At 50.0% G+C, this 15,087-nt stretch overlaps 1 protein-coding gene across 1 annotated transcript in view; it reads right to left on the reverse strand.

Annotated features, from left to right (window-relative positions):
• The window catches only part of PRR12 (proline rich 12), a 40,288-nt gene that overhangs the window by 17,026 nt on the left and 8,175 nt on the right, over positions 1-15,087 (reverse strand). Inside the window, exons 2-6 of the mRNA XM_073004395.2 lie at positions 13,290-13,402; positions 10,172-10,333; positions 5,601-9,088; positions 1,325-1,937; positions 333-652 (exon numbers count right to left, since the gene is read on the reverse strand). Coding sequence (XP_072860496.2) covers positions 333-652; positions 1,325-1,937; positions 5,601-9,088; positions 10,172-10,333; positions 13,290-13,402 — 4,696 coding nt within the window. The remainder of the gene's footprint in view (positions 1-332; positions 653-1,324; positions 1,938-5,600; positions 9,089-10,171; positions 10,334-13,289; positions 13,403-15,087) is intronic.

The following is a 15,087-nucleotide window of genomic DNA, read 5'->3' on the forward strand; positions in this document are numbered from 1 at the left end:
TCAATAAAAGTGATAGTTCAAAAATTATAAAGACGTCTCCCTTTTTATTTCCCATGGAAGCAGAGAAGCCGCTCAGAGAAACCATTGAACCCAATCACACAAATATATATAAGAAGCACAAATCTAATACACAAAAGCTGAACCTCATTTCAAATGCTGAATGTGATGAAACTCAAGCCTTACAAAAAGACCTTCGTCTTGTATTTTAGGACCTTCGTAGCACACTTTGGGACTAAATTTCGTTGCTTCAGGTTCTATGCTTTATATGTGTTCCACTTCAACACAGAGACTAAAGGAATCTTTGCATGGTAGCCCCTGGGTTCGTTACGTACCTTGAGAGCTTGGACGTCCTCAACACGGATCACAAACTCATCGCGCTCTCGGAAGATCCCCTCCCCACCACTCTCCACCTCCTCCTCATCCGTCTCCCCGCAGATGGCTGCCGTCTCCTGCTTCTTGGCAAGATGAAGGGGCCGTGTGTCTTCAGGGTCCTCGGGCTCCGGAGATGCCTGGGCTGGTGGCTCCTCTGGGACAGGTAGAGCTTCTTTGGGTGAGGGAGCAGGGGAAATGGGTGGTGGGGGTAGCTCTTGCTGGGTTTCGACCTCCACTGAAGGAGCTGGACTGGGGGCTTTCTCTTCCACTGGTGGCACATCTATGGGGGAAGAGTGGGAGGTGTTAGCCAGCTAGATTGCCACATGGGAAACGATCAAGAGTCATAGCTTGGAAATGCTACTTTTTGGACTACAGTCTCCAGAATACACCTGTCTGTGGAGAGACAGTCATCCAAAAAGTAAGTTTCTGTTTAACCTCTGAATTAGAAAGTGGTGAGGACTCCAGGGGGAAAAAAAAAGGGGGGGGAGTCCCAACTAACAGCAATCTGAGGTAATTTGGAAAAAGATGGAAGTTGACCATACAACAGAAAGGCATATGACGATTACAGGTTTACACATTCAGAATTTGAGAACTGTTAAGGGAACACAGGAGAAAGCAAAATACCCAGTGGAATTTCTATCACACGGAAGTCAAAAAAGAGTGAAACATTTCCTGAGTCATAGTAAACAGAAAGACATAAGGGCTGGAGATCCTCTAGGGCAGCCATCCTTAACGGGAGCCATATGCCTCCCTAGAGGACCCTAGCACATTCGAAATGGGGTGGAGATTGAAAAATAGGAGAAGTTTCCGGAAGATATCTGTTCATGTCGTATCCTTGTTTGGCACACAGCTCTGGAACCTGAGAAGAACTCCTTTAAAGGTATGTGGCAAAAAAAAACACACGTTGCTATAGTTTAGGGTGTAGATGGGGACATGCTCTGCTCACACTCACCACTGGGCTCTCCCTCCTTGCGGTCCGTGGGGTCATAGAGTGCCGAGATGGCTGAGGAGATGCTCTTCTGGAGGTCCTGATTCTTGCTGACAGAGTCCTCCTCGTCCGATGAGAAAGAAGGCAGCGTCTCCAGGTTCCGCTTCAGCTCCTCATCTAGTCGCTTGCAAGGACTGGTGCAACTCATGACAAGTCCAGCCGGATCCCCTTCTGGACCATCCAAACCTCCAGGCAGCATGGAAGACGCCACGCCAAAGGGAGGTGGGGGCTGGGATGAAGAGGAGGAGGACGTCGCCGAAGGAGGACGTGGCGTCTTGGAGGGGCTGCCTGAAGAAGAGGCTCCCGGAGCAGCCATGCCAGGGGCCCCAACTGTGGCTGCTGAGGTGCACGAGGAGGAGGGCAGCGTCTGGCGTTTGCCTGATTTCAGGAAGTCCAGGAAGGAGGCCATGAACCCCGACTTCATCTCAGGCTGCTTCTCCTCTACCTCCTTGATCTTCTGCTTGATCTTCTCTCGGGTCTGGCTGCTATCTAAACTGATCTCTTGAGTGGGCTGGTGAGATGGGGCAGGGACCTCCAACTGAGACCCCTCCAAACCTTTGGGGACTGGCAGTTTGATCTGACAAAGGAAAGAGAAGGGACAAAACCTGAGCAATTTCAAAGCAAAGTGTTCTGCCTATATACCAGCCCATAGTACTTAAAGGATTCTCTTGGTGGTTTACAATTTAATCATGTAGGTTACATATTGCGTGCCCCCCCCACTCCCCCAGCTAGCTGGGTACTCATTTTACCGACCTCAGAAGGATGGAAGGCTGAGTCAACCTGGAGCTGCTCGGGTCGAACCAGGTCATGAGCAGCGTTTTCACTGCAGTACAGCAGTTGAACCACTGTGCCACGAGGCTCCTCGTAAGGTTCAATAATATTTCCTGCTTAGACAATGGTTTAACATCTGTTATCCCCCACCTCACCCCTCCCAGCTTTACTCTGTGTACAAGCTCTACGGTCACAGTGTTTCCAGTCTTTTCCAAAAATATGCAAATTAGGTGATCTTGTATGTGTCTGCCCAATGTTTTCCACTTAATAACAGTATCAGAACACTCTAAGGACTCGTTCCCTCTCTCCCCTGCATGAACTAGGTGACAACTGGAAAAGGAGCAGAGTGAAAAAAAGGAGCAGGATGACATGGAATAGATTCATAGTGGGTGGAAAAGCATCAACAGGCAAGCTCTGCTTGGCACTGGAAACCGCCCAGAGCCAAGTAAAGTTCTCTCCAGCTCATCTTCAGTGCGTATTTCCCTACTGAGACTCAAGGTGGGAGATGTTGTCAGTCTGCAGTTTCCAGCATCCATCCAGACTGAACACACTGCCCAGCATGATGGGAATTGCAGTACACCAACATGTGGAAGACCGCACACTTCACCACCCAATGACTGTAGGCACAGTCTCATTTTCTCAAATCACAGCCTTCCTTGAGAAATGAAACTTGAAAAGACCAAAGAATTCAAGGTGGGATTTGCCATCGTGACATACAGAAGCTGGCTCTCCAGATGTTTTAGCCGACAATTCCCATCAACCCCACCCAGTATGGGCAATGGTAAGAAATTCTGGGATCTGTATTTCCAGACCTGAAGGGGCCCTCTCTTGGTGAGCCCTCTGACAGGCTTTGCTAGCAGTAGCAGCTGCAGCGCACCCAAGAGCACCAACCAGCCTCCAGCACGGATCTGGGAATCTTAAGTTCGCGGCTTTACAGTGGCACGCTATTGAAAGCATTGGGGGGACTTAAAGAGGAAGCTTCCTGGCCCCCCCGTCAGCAGTTGTGGGGGGACAAGTTATCAACCCGTTAGGACCCCAGCAATTGCCCCATTATGTCATATCCTGAGGCCAAGGCTGACATGATGATTCTTACCATCACTGGCAAATCTTTTCTTCTGCTATACAACACTATCACTATTTGGAAGAGCCAGTGAAATACCACAGCACACACGGATGTGGGGTTACCCAAGGCAGACACATTTTGATCACAGAATAATTTCCTTGGTGCAAAACATTCCGCGCTTCAATGCAAAAAGAAACTGCTTTTAGTTCTTGCATGAAAACTTCATTTTAATACTGATACATTTTAAAACATTTATACTCTGGCTTTACAATACGAACCCTTGCAGCCATTTTTAAGTAACATGTATTAAAAACAACCGGCATATCAGAATTTTTGTTGTTGTTAAACCGAGGAGGAGTGACTAATAAAAGAGCAATCAAAACCAGAAAATTTAAGTTACTCAAATATCTATTTTTAAAGGCTAATGTTTCTAGCTGCTCTCTGAAAAGTGAGATTAACAAAGAGACCTTTCTGTGAGGGGGGCAGGGAACACCCCCACATTCAGAGTATTGGGGTCACTTATCTCCTGTCCTTATCCACCGTTCTTCAGAGACAGCAGAAGGAAAATCAGTGCCCTCAGCCAGCAAATGAAGGGTCCAGAGTCAGCTTAGCACTCATCTTTATGAGGTGAGTTTGCCAATGGAGTCAAGGTAGACAACACTCATTATTTTGGCCCATGAGTTTGAAAACCCCACAAGCACAGCTCTCTACCCCTGGCAGTAAAAAGGATGTAACAGAAAAGATAAATCATTTTTGCCCTTCTATGACATTCCAAGTCTGCTATCTAAGGCAGCTACTTCACTTAGCAAATGGGAGGTGGACTTTGGGTAGCTAGAATACATGTGCAAGGCCTAACACAGCTAGTGAAATACCACTAACAAGTACAGCATACAGGTGAGACAACACAAGACATTTTACAAGGTAGATTCAACAGCTGAGGGCACAACACTTTGTTCCAATCTCCATCCTCATTTTCCAAAATGAAAAGGATTGCAGGCATCTCTGAGGTTCATTACTCAAGGTACAATGTGGTCTATATATCAGCACAATGACTATAACTTGGGCAAATCACTGACTTCCACCATCTTCTCATAAATACAGACCTCGGCTTCTCTCTGTGTGCATGTGTGGATGTGCAACATACAAAAATGCCATCATCAGTCAGTCCTTGTGCATCCACATATCCTCAAATGGACCCCTATCACCAACCATTCTTCTGCCCTCTTCACATGCAGCTATGCTATTGGGTTTACCCAAACATAAGAAAGAAAATTTCTAAGAGCTAGTGCCTATACACTTGGCAACATGACTGCTACCCCAATAAGTAAAAGCAGGGGGGAAATCTGTGGAAACATCCACTGGACTCAAATGTACAGGAGGGACTCAACTAGTACTAGCGTTGCATGTGATATGCCCTTGAGTTGCCAAGGACTGGTTCATGCCATGTAACAGCCCTTTGAGCGTATCAGAGGCAACAGCCTCAAGGGCTCCAGAAGCCTGCTCCCCTCACATTTACACAGTAGATCTGAGTTACAGCTCAGTGGCAGAGTACAAATTTTGCACAGAGAAAGCAGCTTCAGTTCCCAGCATTTCTTCCATTAAATAGGCGCAGAGAGAGCTTTAAAAAGCCAGAAAGGATGCATTCATGAGAATTCCCTGGCTAGCATGGCCAGTAGCCATGCTGACTAGAAGATTGTGGAAGCTGTAGTTTATTATTTTTTTTAAAAAGATCTTGACTAAGACAGCCACAGGTGGAAAACCACCAAGCCTGAAACTTAGGCAAGTGCAAGGAAAACGTCTTCAGACTTAGTTTCCCAAATGGTCTTGGTTGATGTTTTCCAGGGGAAGGTATGGCCAAAGGCATACTAGCATTTAACTCATATCTTAACTTTGATCCTAAAGCCCTCCCTGCCAGGAACTAAAGTACAGGAGGAGCTTTTCAACCTTTTAGAATGGGAAATAATCTACAACAGTTAAAAATGGATGAGAGCAGGGCGATTGAATTCAGTGGGGATTTGGTGAGTCAATTTCCTTGCAAATTCCAGTGAGTTGATTAGCCTACTCTTGTCGTGATTTATGACTGGATTTCAGCCAGTATATCACCAAAATGAAAGGGGTGAAGCCATTTAGGGAACCTGGGGACCTCAGGAGAGAGAGAGCCAGATTCAGCCCCAGGTCTGAGGTTGCCCCACCTGGACCCCAGCAAGCCACTGCCTCTTGGACCAGACAGGAGTGAGCCAGATGAACAGATAGCCTAAAAGTGACCAGCCTCCTCTGTCCCCTTGCTAGTCCATTTTCTCACTGGCATTTGCCCACTCTACTGCACCCTTTAGAAAACATACCCTCTTACCATTACGAACTGTTACTCAACAACCAGACCCCCATCTCCTCCTCTGTCCAGCTTACCTTGAGTGGTTTGAGCGACTCCAAGCCCGTTCCTGGCTCAACCCCCTCGTCCCCTGTTTTCTTGCCCCTCCCTCTCCCCCGGCCACGGGGCTTCTTTGTGCCATCATGAGCCACACCGTGGGGCGGTTCAGTCAGGGGCCGGATGCGGGGCCGCCCCCGTGGGCGGGGCGGGCCCTCTCGCTTGGGCTTGGTGGGCTTGCGGCCCCGTCGCTTGGGCCCTTCCATGAGACCGCTGTTGGGTGGGCAGAAGTCTATGTCGCCCATAGGGCTGAGGCTGGTCCGGTTGGTGCGGCAGCTAGAAATGAGGTCCGGGAGCAGGTCCGGCAGGCGGCGGCTGTTAAGGCGGATGTCAGCCGGGACGTCCTCCTTGTCCTCATCGTCTTCGAACTCATACTCCTGGGCGTAGTTCTTCTTGGGCGGCTGGAAAGGGGGCTCTCGCTTCTTGAGCAAATGGAAAGAGGACGTCTTCAGCAGTTTCTTGGGCTTGGAGGAGCAAAAGATCGGGGACGTCAAGCCCGACTTGGACTCCGAAACAGGAGCCGTCCCATGTTGGCCGGGCTGAATCAGCCCCAACTGTTCTGTGTTGACCGTTGAAGGCAACTCATGCTTGACTGACACAGAATCTAACCCCAAGTGCTGCCCGTCCCCACTTTCAGAGGGACAATAGCTCTGGTACCCTTGTCCTCCTGGCATCATGTCATAGCCTCCCTCTTTCAGTCCCTCTCCCCTCTCCATGCCTTGAGTGCCGTCGTCTGGCTTGGGGAACTCGTCCCCAGCGCAAGGAGGAGGTCCGAACATGTCCTCCATGCCTGGGAAGAAGCTCCGGTCTTCGTCCTGTAACAGGGAATCTGGGAAGCAGATGGAGGTAAGGGGAACGAAACGCTGCTTGGCCCCTTGTGGGCTGGGGCTCTCAAACTGGTCCTTGCCCTCCAGTTGGCCCTGAGGGACTTGCTGAGAGGAATCGGGGTCCAAACTGGCATCAGGAAGGAGATGCTGCTGACTCTGCACTGCCCCACTTTGCCCCAAGTGAGACTCCAGGCTCAGCTCCGGCTCCAAGAAGTCCTGGATCTCTTGAGACTGAGAAAGGTTGCCCTGGGGCATCACTTCCATGCCCTCCGTCTGCATCCTTTCCGGCTGAAGCTGGCCCTGGAGCTGAGGGGACTGCTGGGGTTCGAGGAGCTGGGCTTCCATACTCTGGGAGCGCACGTGAGCCTGGTGCAGGTGGGCCTCCAACGCCTGCATCTGAAGCTGGGGCGAGGGGGCTTCAGCCTGATGCAGGCGCTGCGGCTCCATCAGGTGGACATCCAGAGGGGTGCGGACCTTCCCTCGAGAGTGTAGCTGGCTCTGGGTGTGGGTGAGCACCGACTGGAGCAGCTGTGACTGCTGCTGTTGCTGCTGTTGCTGAGAAAGGGAGAGAGGGGGCAGGTCCGGAGGGGAGTCCAACATCAGAGTAGCCCCCTGCTGCCCAGGCATCAGTCCGTGGGGCTCCATAGGGTGGGGCTGGGGGGCATGCTCCGGGGTCTTCTGCAAGTAGGAGTGGGCCTGGGAGATCTCCTTGCCACCTGCGTCCATGTGGCCTCCCTGAAGATGCTGCTCCACTGACTTCTTGATCTCTTGCCCATACGAGTCCATGGAGCCTGCTTGATGGCTGTAATGGACTACGGAGGTGGCCAGGGACTCCGGGGTCGAGCGGGTGTGCGAGTACTCCTTGGCCCTCTCCCCTTTCTTCTTGTCCTTTAGGCTCTGCAGAGACATCTCAAGGCCTTGATTATCTAGGTTGGAGTTGGTCCGGATGACGCTCTGCAAGTGGTAGCGCTCCTCCGTCTTGCTCAGCTCATACCCCATCCCTTTGCCAGCCCTCTCTTCACACTCCACCATCCCTTCCGTGGGCACCCGGGGCGGGCTCTGTGATTGCAGCAGGTGCTGGATCAAGAACTCCTCGTCCTCCGTCCGCTCGGAAGACAGCAGGTCCGAGTCGGCCTTGGCTTTGCCATACGACGCTGCCCTCTCCAATCCTCCTTGGGAACTCTGGTAGCTCTGCGTATGGGCTGACTGCATGAAGGAAGGAGACAGCACGGAAGTAAGATACTTCTGAGACTGCCCGGGCGAGGCCACGCTCTGGGGCCGGTTGGTGGTGGGAGACTGGAGAGGCCGAATGATCTGCGAAGGGCTTGAATCCGGAAGGTTCTGGCTATGCGAATAGCCGATAGACTGGCTGTGGCCTGGCATGGCTGGCGAATGGCCGGTGCTGTAACTCAGAGATGGACTGGCCGTGGGCATCCCCTGGGAGTGAGCTGGTACGTAACTTGGCGTCTGGCTGACCGAGACGTGGGGCTCCGTTTGAACGCTGTACCCAACGGAGGACAAGCCTTGCAGCTGCTCAGGCGAGTAAGTCTGATTCTGACAGGTCTGGAGCCCCTGCCCACCCTGCCCAGCCTGTCCCTGTTGCGACTGCCCGCTGGTGGAGTAACTCTGAGCTTTGCTCACGCTCGTGAGGTCTTGGGCCTGGTTGCTGCTGAAGCCCTGTGAGGCCTGGCTGACTGAAGAGAGATTCTGCGGCTGGCTGACTGAGTAACTCTGCGCTTGGCTCATGGAGAGCAGGCTCTGGGGCTGCCCGGGGGAGTAGGCCTGGGACTGGCTGGCAATGACCGAGCTGGGCTTGGGGGTGGACGAACTGTAGTTGCTTTGGCACTTGGGCGTGGCTGTGGAGCGGGGCGGCTGGCGGGAGGCCGAGTAGCTCTTGGATTTGGAGGAGGAGGCCGTGCCAGAATACCCGGGGGACTGAATGATGGGACGGTAACTTTGGGAGGGCTCTTGTCGCGTGGCCTGGGGCGTCTTCTGCTGTTGGGAGCCTTCGCTGCTGGCAGGGGACTGTTCCCCCAAGGGGCTGCATGAAAGACTGGAGCGATGGGGCATCTGCTGGTAGCTGCCCCCACAGCTCAGGTAGTGCTGGAGGGAGTGAGCGGCGGGCAGCTGGGGTTGGGCGCTGGAGGGTCTCTGGTAATGTTTGATCACACTGTCCTGCCGAGGGATGGCCCGCTCGATGGAGGACGCAGGGGAACTGGAAAAGACCGAGGTGTTGTAAAGCTGCGAGGTTTGATCCGACGGCCCCAGCGAGGAGGAGAGGAGGTTGAACTGGGAAGGGAGGTGGCGGGACGCCGACTCTTGAGCACTCCGGTAAGCTGAGCTTTGGGAGGGCAAGCCTGTCCCCAGCACGGCGCTGCCCAGCCGGTCGAAGCTGAGAGAGGAAGGGACGCTGGGCTGGGAGGACTTGATGTGGAGCAAGGGGTCATGCGGAGACAACAGGCCATTGGAGGTCGGGCTGAAGGTAGCGTCTTGCAAGGTGAGGGAGGAAGTGACCGGAAAGCTACGCCCACTGAAAGAGGCTGGGTGCTGGTAGGCAGAGAGCGCTGAAGAGGAAGGGAAGGTGCCGGAGCCAGGGAGTGCCCCCGAGATGAAGAGCTCGGCCGGCGCTGGAGTGTGCATGGCTGCAACGACAAAAAGAAGTCTTCCGTCAGGAACGTCTGGACCAAAAGTACAGAACAGAGAGATGAAGAGCAGTTCCCCACCTTCAGTCTTAGACAGTACAGTGGTGCCTCGCATAACGACGTTAATTTGTTCCGCGAAAATCGCTGCAAAACGAAAACGTTGTCATGTGATTTTAAAAAGCCCATATAAACGCATTAAAACCCGATTAATGCATTTGTAGGGGCTTCAAACTCACTGTCCAGCAAAGATCCTCCATAGCGTGGCCATTTTTTTACCCGGCGGCCATTTTGAAACCGCCGATCAGCTGTGCGAAAATCATCGCATTGCAATGATCGGTTACTGAAACAGGGGACCAATCATCGAAAAGCGAAATTCCCCCATAGGGAACATCGTTTTGCGCTCACTTTTGCAATCGCAAAAACATTGACGTAAAGCGATTTCGTCGTGAAATGGAGCGCTCGTAATGCGAGGCACCACTGTACCTGGAATGGGCAAGTCCGGGGACTTAATTTTCTTTTTCAAGATATAAGGGAGGCTAGGGAAAGGCTGAGGGGTCCTGGTTAGCATTTCATCGGGAGACCACCATAGGAACAGCAGGCATCTTCAGGCAGGATCGAGACAGAACCTTGCCTGAGATCCTGGGAGAGCCAGTGCCCACCAGAGTTGACTACACAGGGCTAGGTCCGGTGGGCCAGTGGTCTGTCCAAGGCTTAGCATAAGTTTTCCTATGTTGCTTAGTCATAGCACCACAGTCTGTTTCAGGGATGAGAAGCAACTCCCATCAGCCCTGGCCAGCATCGCCAAGTAGCAGTCAAAAACATCGGATGGGTCACAGATGACCACCCCAAGCTATTGCCACCTTAGGGACAAGACTCAGGCACATCAACACTAACTGCCAAGCAAAATCCCCCACCCTATCAAGAGTGAAAGGCTTCCGTTTCTCCCCCCCCCCCTTTGTAACTCCTGCACCAATATAAAAAGGACCAAATGGCACACTCCACCGTTCTGGAGTGAGGCAACTCCCACCCCTGCTTGAACCACATGCCACCTGGCCATGTTGGAATGTGCTCCGGAGCTATTACCTGTTTGCCAGGATGGGGTGCGGAACTGAGAGAGCAAGGAGGAGGCAGAAGGGCCTGGTTGCGGTGCCCGGGACTCCAGTGCTGAGATGAGGTTCATGACGGAGGCATCCGGCGTGGCACTGCTGGCATGATGGAGCCCTGTCTCGAACAGGCCAGAAAGACCTGAAGGAGAATAACAGGGAAAAAAAAAACTTTGTAACTGTTGGAGCAGTAAGGCAATGGAACCAATTACCTTGGGAGAGGGTGAGCACTCCAAAACTGGAGATATTCAAGAGAAAATTGGATCTGTCAGATCTGCTTTGATTTCGATTCCTGCATTGAGAAGGAGGTTGGACTTGATTGCCTTATAGACTCCTTCCAACTCGATTATTCTATTAACATGTCATTTTAAAAAAGAGACAGAGGAAAGCAATTAAAATGCCTACAGTTAGTGAGAAAGACGGGTGAGATGAATGCACTGAAAGGAGATAGGAAAAGAACTGTCACAGGGTACAAACAAGAGAATTTCAAGACAAACAACACAAGAGACCATGAAGAAACAAGGAAAACAGGAGCATTAGGGGACAGACACACTCTGGAGTTTTAATTCATTTTATTTGGAAAGGGGGTGGAAAAGAATCAGCCAAGAGCAGCACTGAAAAGCAGAAGGTGCAGAACGAGAAGTTGACCACCAAGCAGATGTTTCGTGGTGGTGGCAACCAGAAAAACATAAAAGAAAGATGAGAAACTGGAAGGCAGGTTAAGACTGGTAGCAAAAACCTAGAAACACCACTTTACTGGCATGGTTCATTTTTCACATTAAGCACAGGATTCACTATTTCTTACAGAGAAAGAGCACGTTACCATAGTATCTCGAGACTGAAGGATGCCTAATACTATTTCTTAACTCTCGCACACTAAGATAGGACATTCTATGACACTGACAATGCCACAGCATCCCTCCTTTTTTCAGTCCATGTCCTCAAATTTCACCATGCTAAAAAATAAGCATACCTGTAATCTGTGTCCCCAGATTTTGCCTTCTTGTCACATATAGTTTCTCCAAACAAACAAAAAATATCCCAGACAAAAACTGTTCTGAATAAGCTTTTACCATCATGTTTTTTTTAAAAAAATTCAAATAACATAACAGAGAAGGCTAAAACAAATTTTGCAAGCTAAGTTATGAGAGAGCAAAGGAAAACTGACATATCTGCTTGTCAATAGGATGGCCATATTTTAGGGAAATCAACATTTCTGGATAGCTTGGTGGTTTAAGTATTTGGCTATTCAGCAGCACTTAGGAGTTCAATTCTCCACTATGCCTCCCTGATGGACTGGATTCAATGAGCCACAGGATCCCTTACAGCTTTGCAATTCTAAGACGATGGTGGTGGTGGTGATTTCTCTCATGGGGGATACCAGAAGGAGTCCATGGAGGGCGCCTATTTCATTTTCTCTGATTTTATTTTACATTTATTTAGTCTGTTTTGGGTTTTTTTCTGGCACTGGGCATTTGTGTGGAAGGCACTTGATTCTAAATACGTTTAACGACGAATCCGCATAGCGATACATTTTTGTGATCATTTTTATGATCGCATTGCGATGTTTTAATAGGCTAAACATCGCACTGCGATGATTGGTAAGCGTTTCGCTTACCAATCTTCGCATTGCGATGTTAGGGAAACAGCTGAGCGGCGGTTCCAAAATGGTCACCGGATCAAAAAAATGGCCACCCGCAGCGTTTTTGTGCCCTGCCCTCGCTTACTGAGGCGGCAAAAATGGCGGCCGAATGGGGAATCTTCACTTACCGGTGAGTTTTACCCCCATAGGAACACATTAAACGGAGTTTAATGTGTTCCTATGGGGTTTTACGTTCCGTTTAGCGATGTTTCCGGATAGCGACGTTTTTCCTGGAATGGATTAAGGCCGCTATGCGGGGCACCACTGTATTGAAATACTTACCGTATTTTTCTGTGTATAAGATGACCCCTTCCCCTTTTCTAACCCTAAATTTGAAAAACTGATCCCTGCTTTTCCCTTCCTTTTGCTAAGCCCCATGGCTTAGCAAAAGGAAGGGAAAAGCAGAGATCACAGGCCTGCACGATTACTGAGCCCACAACCAGCAGTGGAGGCAGCAGCAGCAGCAGCAGGTGGAGACTGAGGCAAAGAAGCAGCCGGGCCCGGTCGCCTCTCGCTGCTACCCACTGACGCCTGATTGCAAGGAGACGATCACTGGAGGGGGCGATCAAATGGTGCCGGCAGGAGTCAATGGGCCGCTGCGAGAGGCGGCCGAGCCTGGCTGCTTCTTTGCCTCAGTCTCTGCCTCCTGCTGCTGCCTTCCATGTATAAAACGACCCTCAATTTTTTGTCTATTTTAGGGGAAAGTGTCATTTTTATATGGAAAAATACGGTATTTGGTCTTGGAGCATTTTTATACACCACAACATACTGGAATTATCACTGAAATCAGGAAATACCCCACAATTCACATAAAACAAGTTTTAAAATATATAAATGTAATCCAGAAGAGAGAACCAAAACCAGCTCATTGGGTGGGGAACTAGGAAAATGGTTTCTTTATTCTAGAAGAATTGTACCCTGCTTTCTACACAAAGGTACTCAAAGGACACTGAAGTAGGAAAATAGCAGTAAATAACACCATGAAGAGAAAGTAACAACCAAAAGTGAGGACTTTCAGTGCGAAACCACAAAAAACTCTTTCCTCCAGCCCAGTCCAGATTTCCCCACCTATATCCTGCCTTAGATTAAGGAAAGAACATTTTAAAAAAACGCACCCATCAATGAGAGCCATGTTGCATAGTGCTTACAGTGATGGACAAGAGGAATTTGAGAGATCTGGGTTCTAATTGCCACTCAAGCCCAGAAATCACGGAGTGACCTCAGCCCAGTGCTTTGAGCTCAGAGGTGGAACAGTAAATAAACAGACACATTGTACGGTTCTGAAAATATGGGGGGAAGCAGAAAAGCTGAGCAAGGGGAAAAGGAACATTGATAAGGCTGTCACTCACATTTGCACAGAAAGGGCATATAACAGTGGAGATGGGGAGAGGAAGGAGAGGCCCGGTTGAAACACGTATGCACGCCAACATCAAGGAGAGAAGAAAGAGCACAGTACCTGCCGGGTGGTGGTTTGTGGCGTAGCCCTGCAGAGGATGGGGAGTGGCGTATGCTTGGCGGTGTAAGATATCTGTGTCTGGGTGTGAGCCCCGGGATCCGCCGTACACCAAGCTGAAGGAGAAAGAGAAACAGACAAAAGTTCAGGCCGGGCCAACGAGTCAAGATCATTTAACACTGAGCTGGAAAAGAGCTCAGAAAGGTTTGGTCTTTTCGGACGGGAACTCTCAAAAATTTCCCAGCTTTGTCAAGGTTTGAACTGGGCAACTCGTGAGCTCCTAGAGGCTGCTGGGCTCTGATGGCAATGACCAGCATCAGCCTTGCCAAAGGTAAAAGGTGCTTGGAGCAGTCATGCTCCCAGACTGGGAGGTCACAGGGATACAATATAAGGCCTTTAACACACTTTTGAAACATTCCACTGCGTGGATAAATGGATTCATCTCTCAGTGAGGGACAGCCCATCCTTCTCATCTGCAAGTGTGGCTGAGGGCAACCAATGAAGGAAAGGTACTTATTTTTATAGGGCTGATCTCAAATGCAAAGAAATAAAGGTCCAGGTACATATTTGCTCCCTTCTCCCCACCCTGCAACATTACCTAACTAAGCTCGGATCCCTGCTCAGCTCTAAACTTTCTGTGCATTGCACCTCTAAATCAAGCAGACCAATGTCATCCTTATCAGGCGAACACATTCATTATTGAAAATGAAAATACTCTGAAAATGTCCCCCCAAAATGGTAGGGGAATTAATGTATAGGACTACCCAGAGGCAAGAATACTTAGAAAATTCACTTTCGCAGGCTGAAGGCTCAGAGAAACCCCACCATGCTCTGGAAATACTTCTAATTCACTAGGGTTATCCTCTTTTGTTTGCAACCCCCACATGCAGGAAAGAGGACTGGAATTGCAACCAGTGAAGCATCCTGGGAAATGTAGTCCCTAGCTCCTGGTTTTCTACAGCCTGTCTCTGACTTGCATCCTTTACTATACCCTCCCATCCTCCACTCCACTCGCACAGGAAGACGCAGCTGTCTAGCCCAGAGGCCAAAACACAGCTCACAGAAGAACGCCCCTGAATCCTGACCTGCTTCCTCAGCCGTGGGCACTGCTGAGATCTTCCTGTCCTTAACGGCAACCCAATCAGGTCAGGTGTGCTCCTGAGGCTGAGGATGAGGCCATGGCCACCGACTCCTGTCCTTTACCTGCAAATCCTCTACCTCACCCCCCTACACCAAAAACAGCCCGTTATTTTCCTGATCTGCACAAATCCCTCTCTCTCTCTCTCTCTCTCTCTCTCTCTCTCTCACACACACACACACACACACACACACACACACACAGAGAGAGAGAGAGAGAGAGAGAGAGAGAGAGAGAGAGAGAGAGAGAGAGAGAGAGAGAGAGAGAGAGAGAGAGAGAGAGAGAGAGAGAGCAAAAGTTCGTTGCTCTGTCTACTACGCAGCCTTTTATCAGACAAATGGCACACTAAGGAGACTGTGGTTCCTGCTAAGTTACAAAAGCCCTTCCCAAGACCTCACTCCCAGACTACTCACCCACCATTTCTAATGAAGCCACAAGTCCTATTTATCAATATCCCATTCTCAATCCCCACCCTGTCACAAAAACAAATATGCTGAGCCAGCGTGTACCTCTTATCCAAAAATCCAGGACTCTGGGCACTAGCTGTGCTGATCTAACAAATTTAAACAGTACAATGTTATACAGATCTGCTCAAAATTAATTCCCATGGAGTTCAGTGGAGTTTCCTTCCAGGCTAGTTTGTGTAGCAGGAGAGGGGAACTT

The sequence above is a fragment of the Pogona vitticeps genome, chromosome 6 (genome assembly GCF_051106095.1).
Source record: "Pogona vitticeps strain Pit_001003342236 chromosome 6, PviZW2.1, whole genome shotgun sequence".
Classification (NCBI taxonomy): Eukaryota; Metazoa; Chordata; class Lepidosauria; order Squamata; family Agamidae; genus Pogona; species Pogona vitticeps.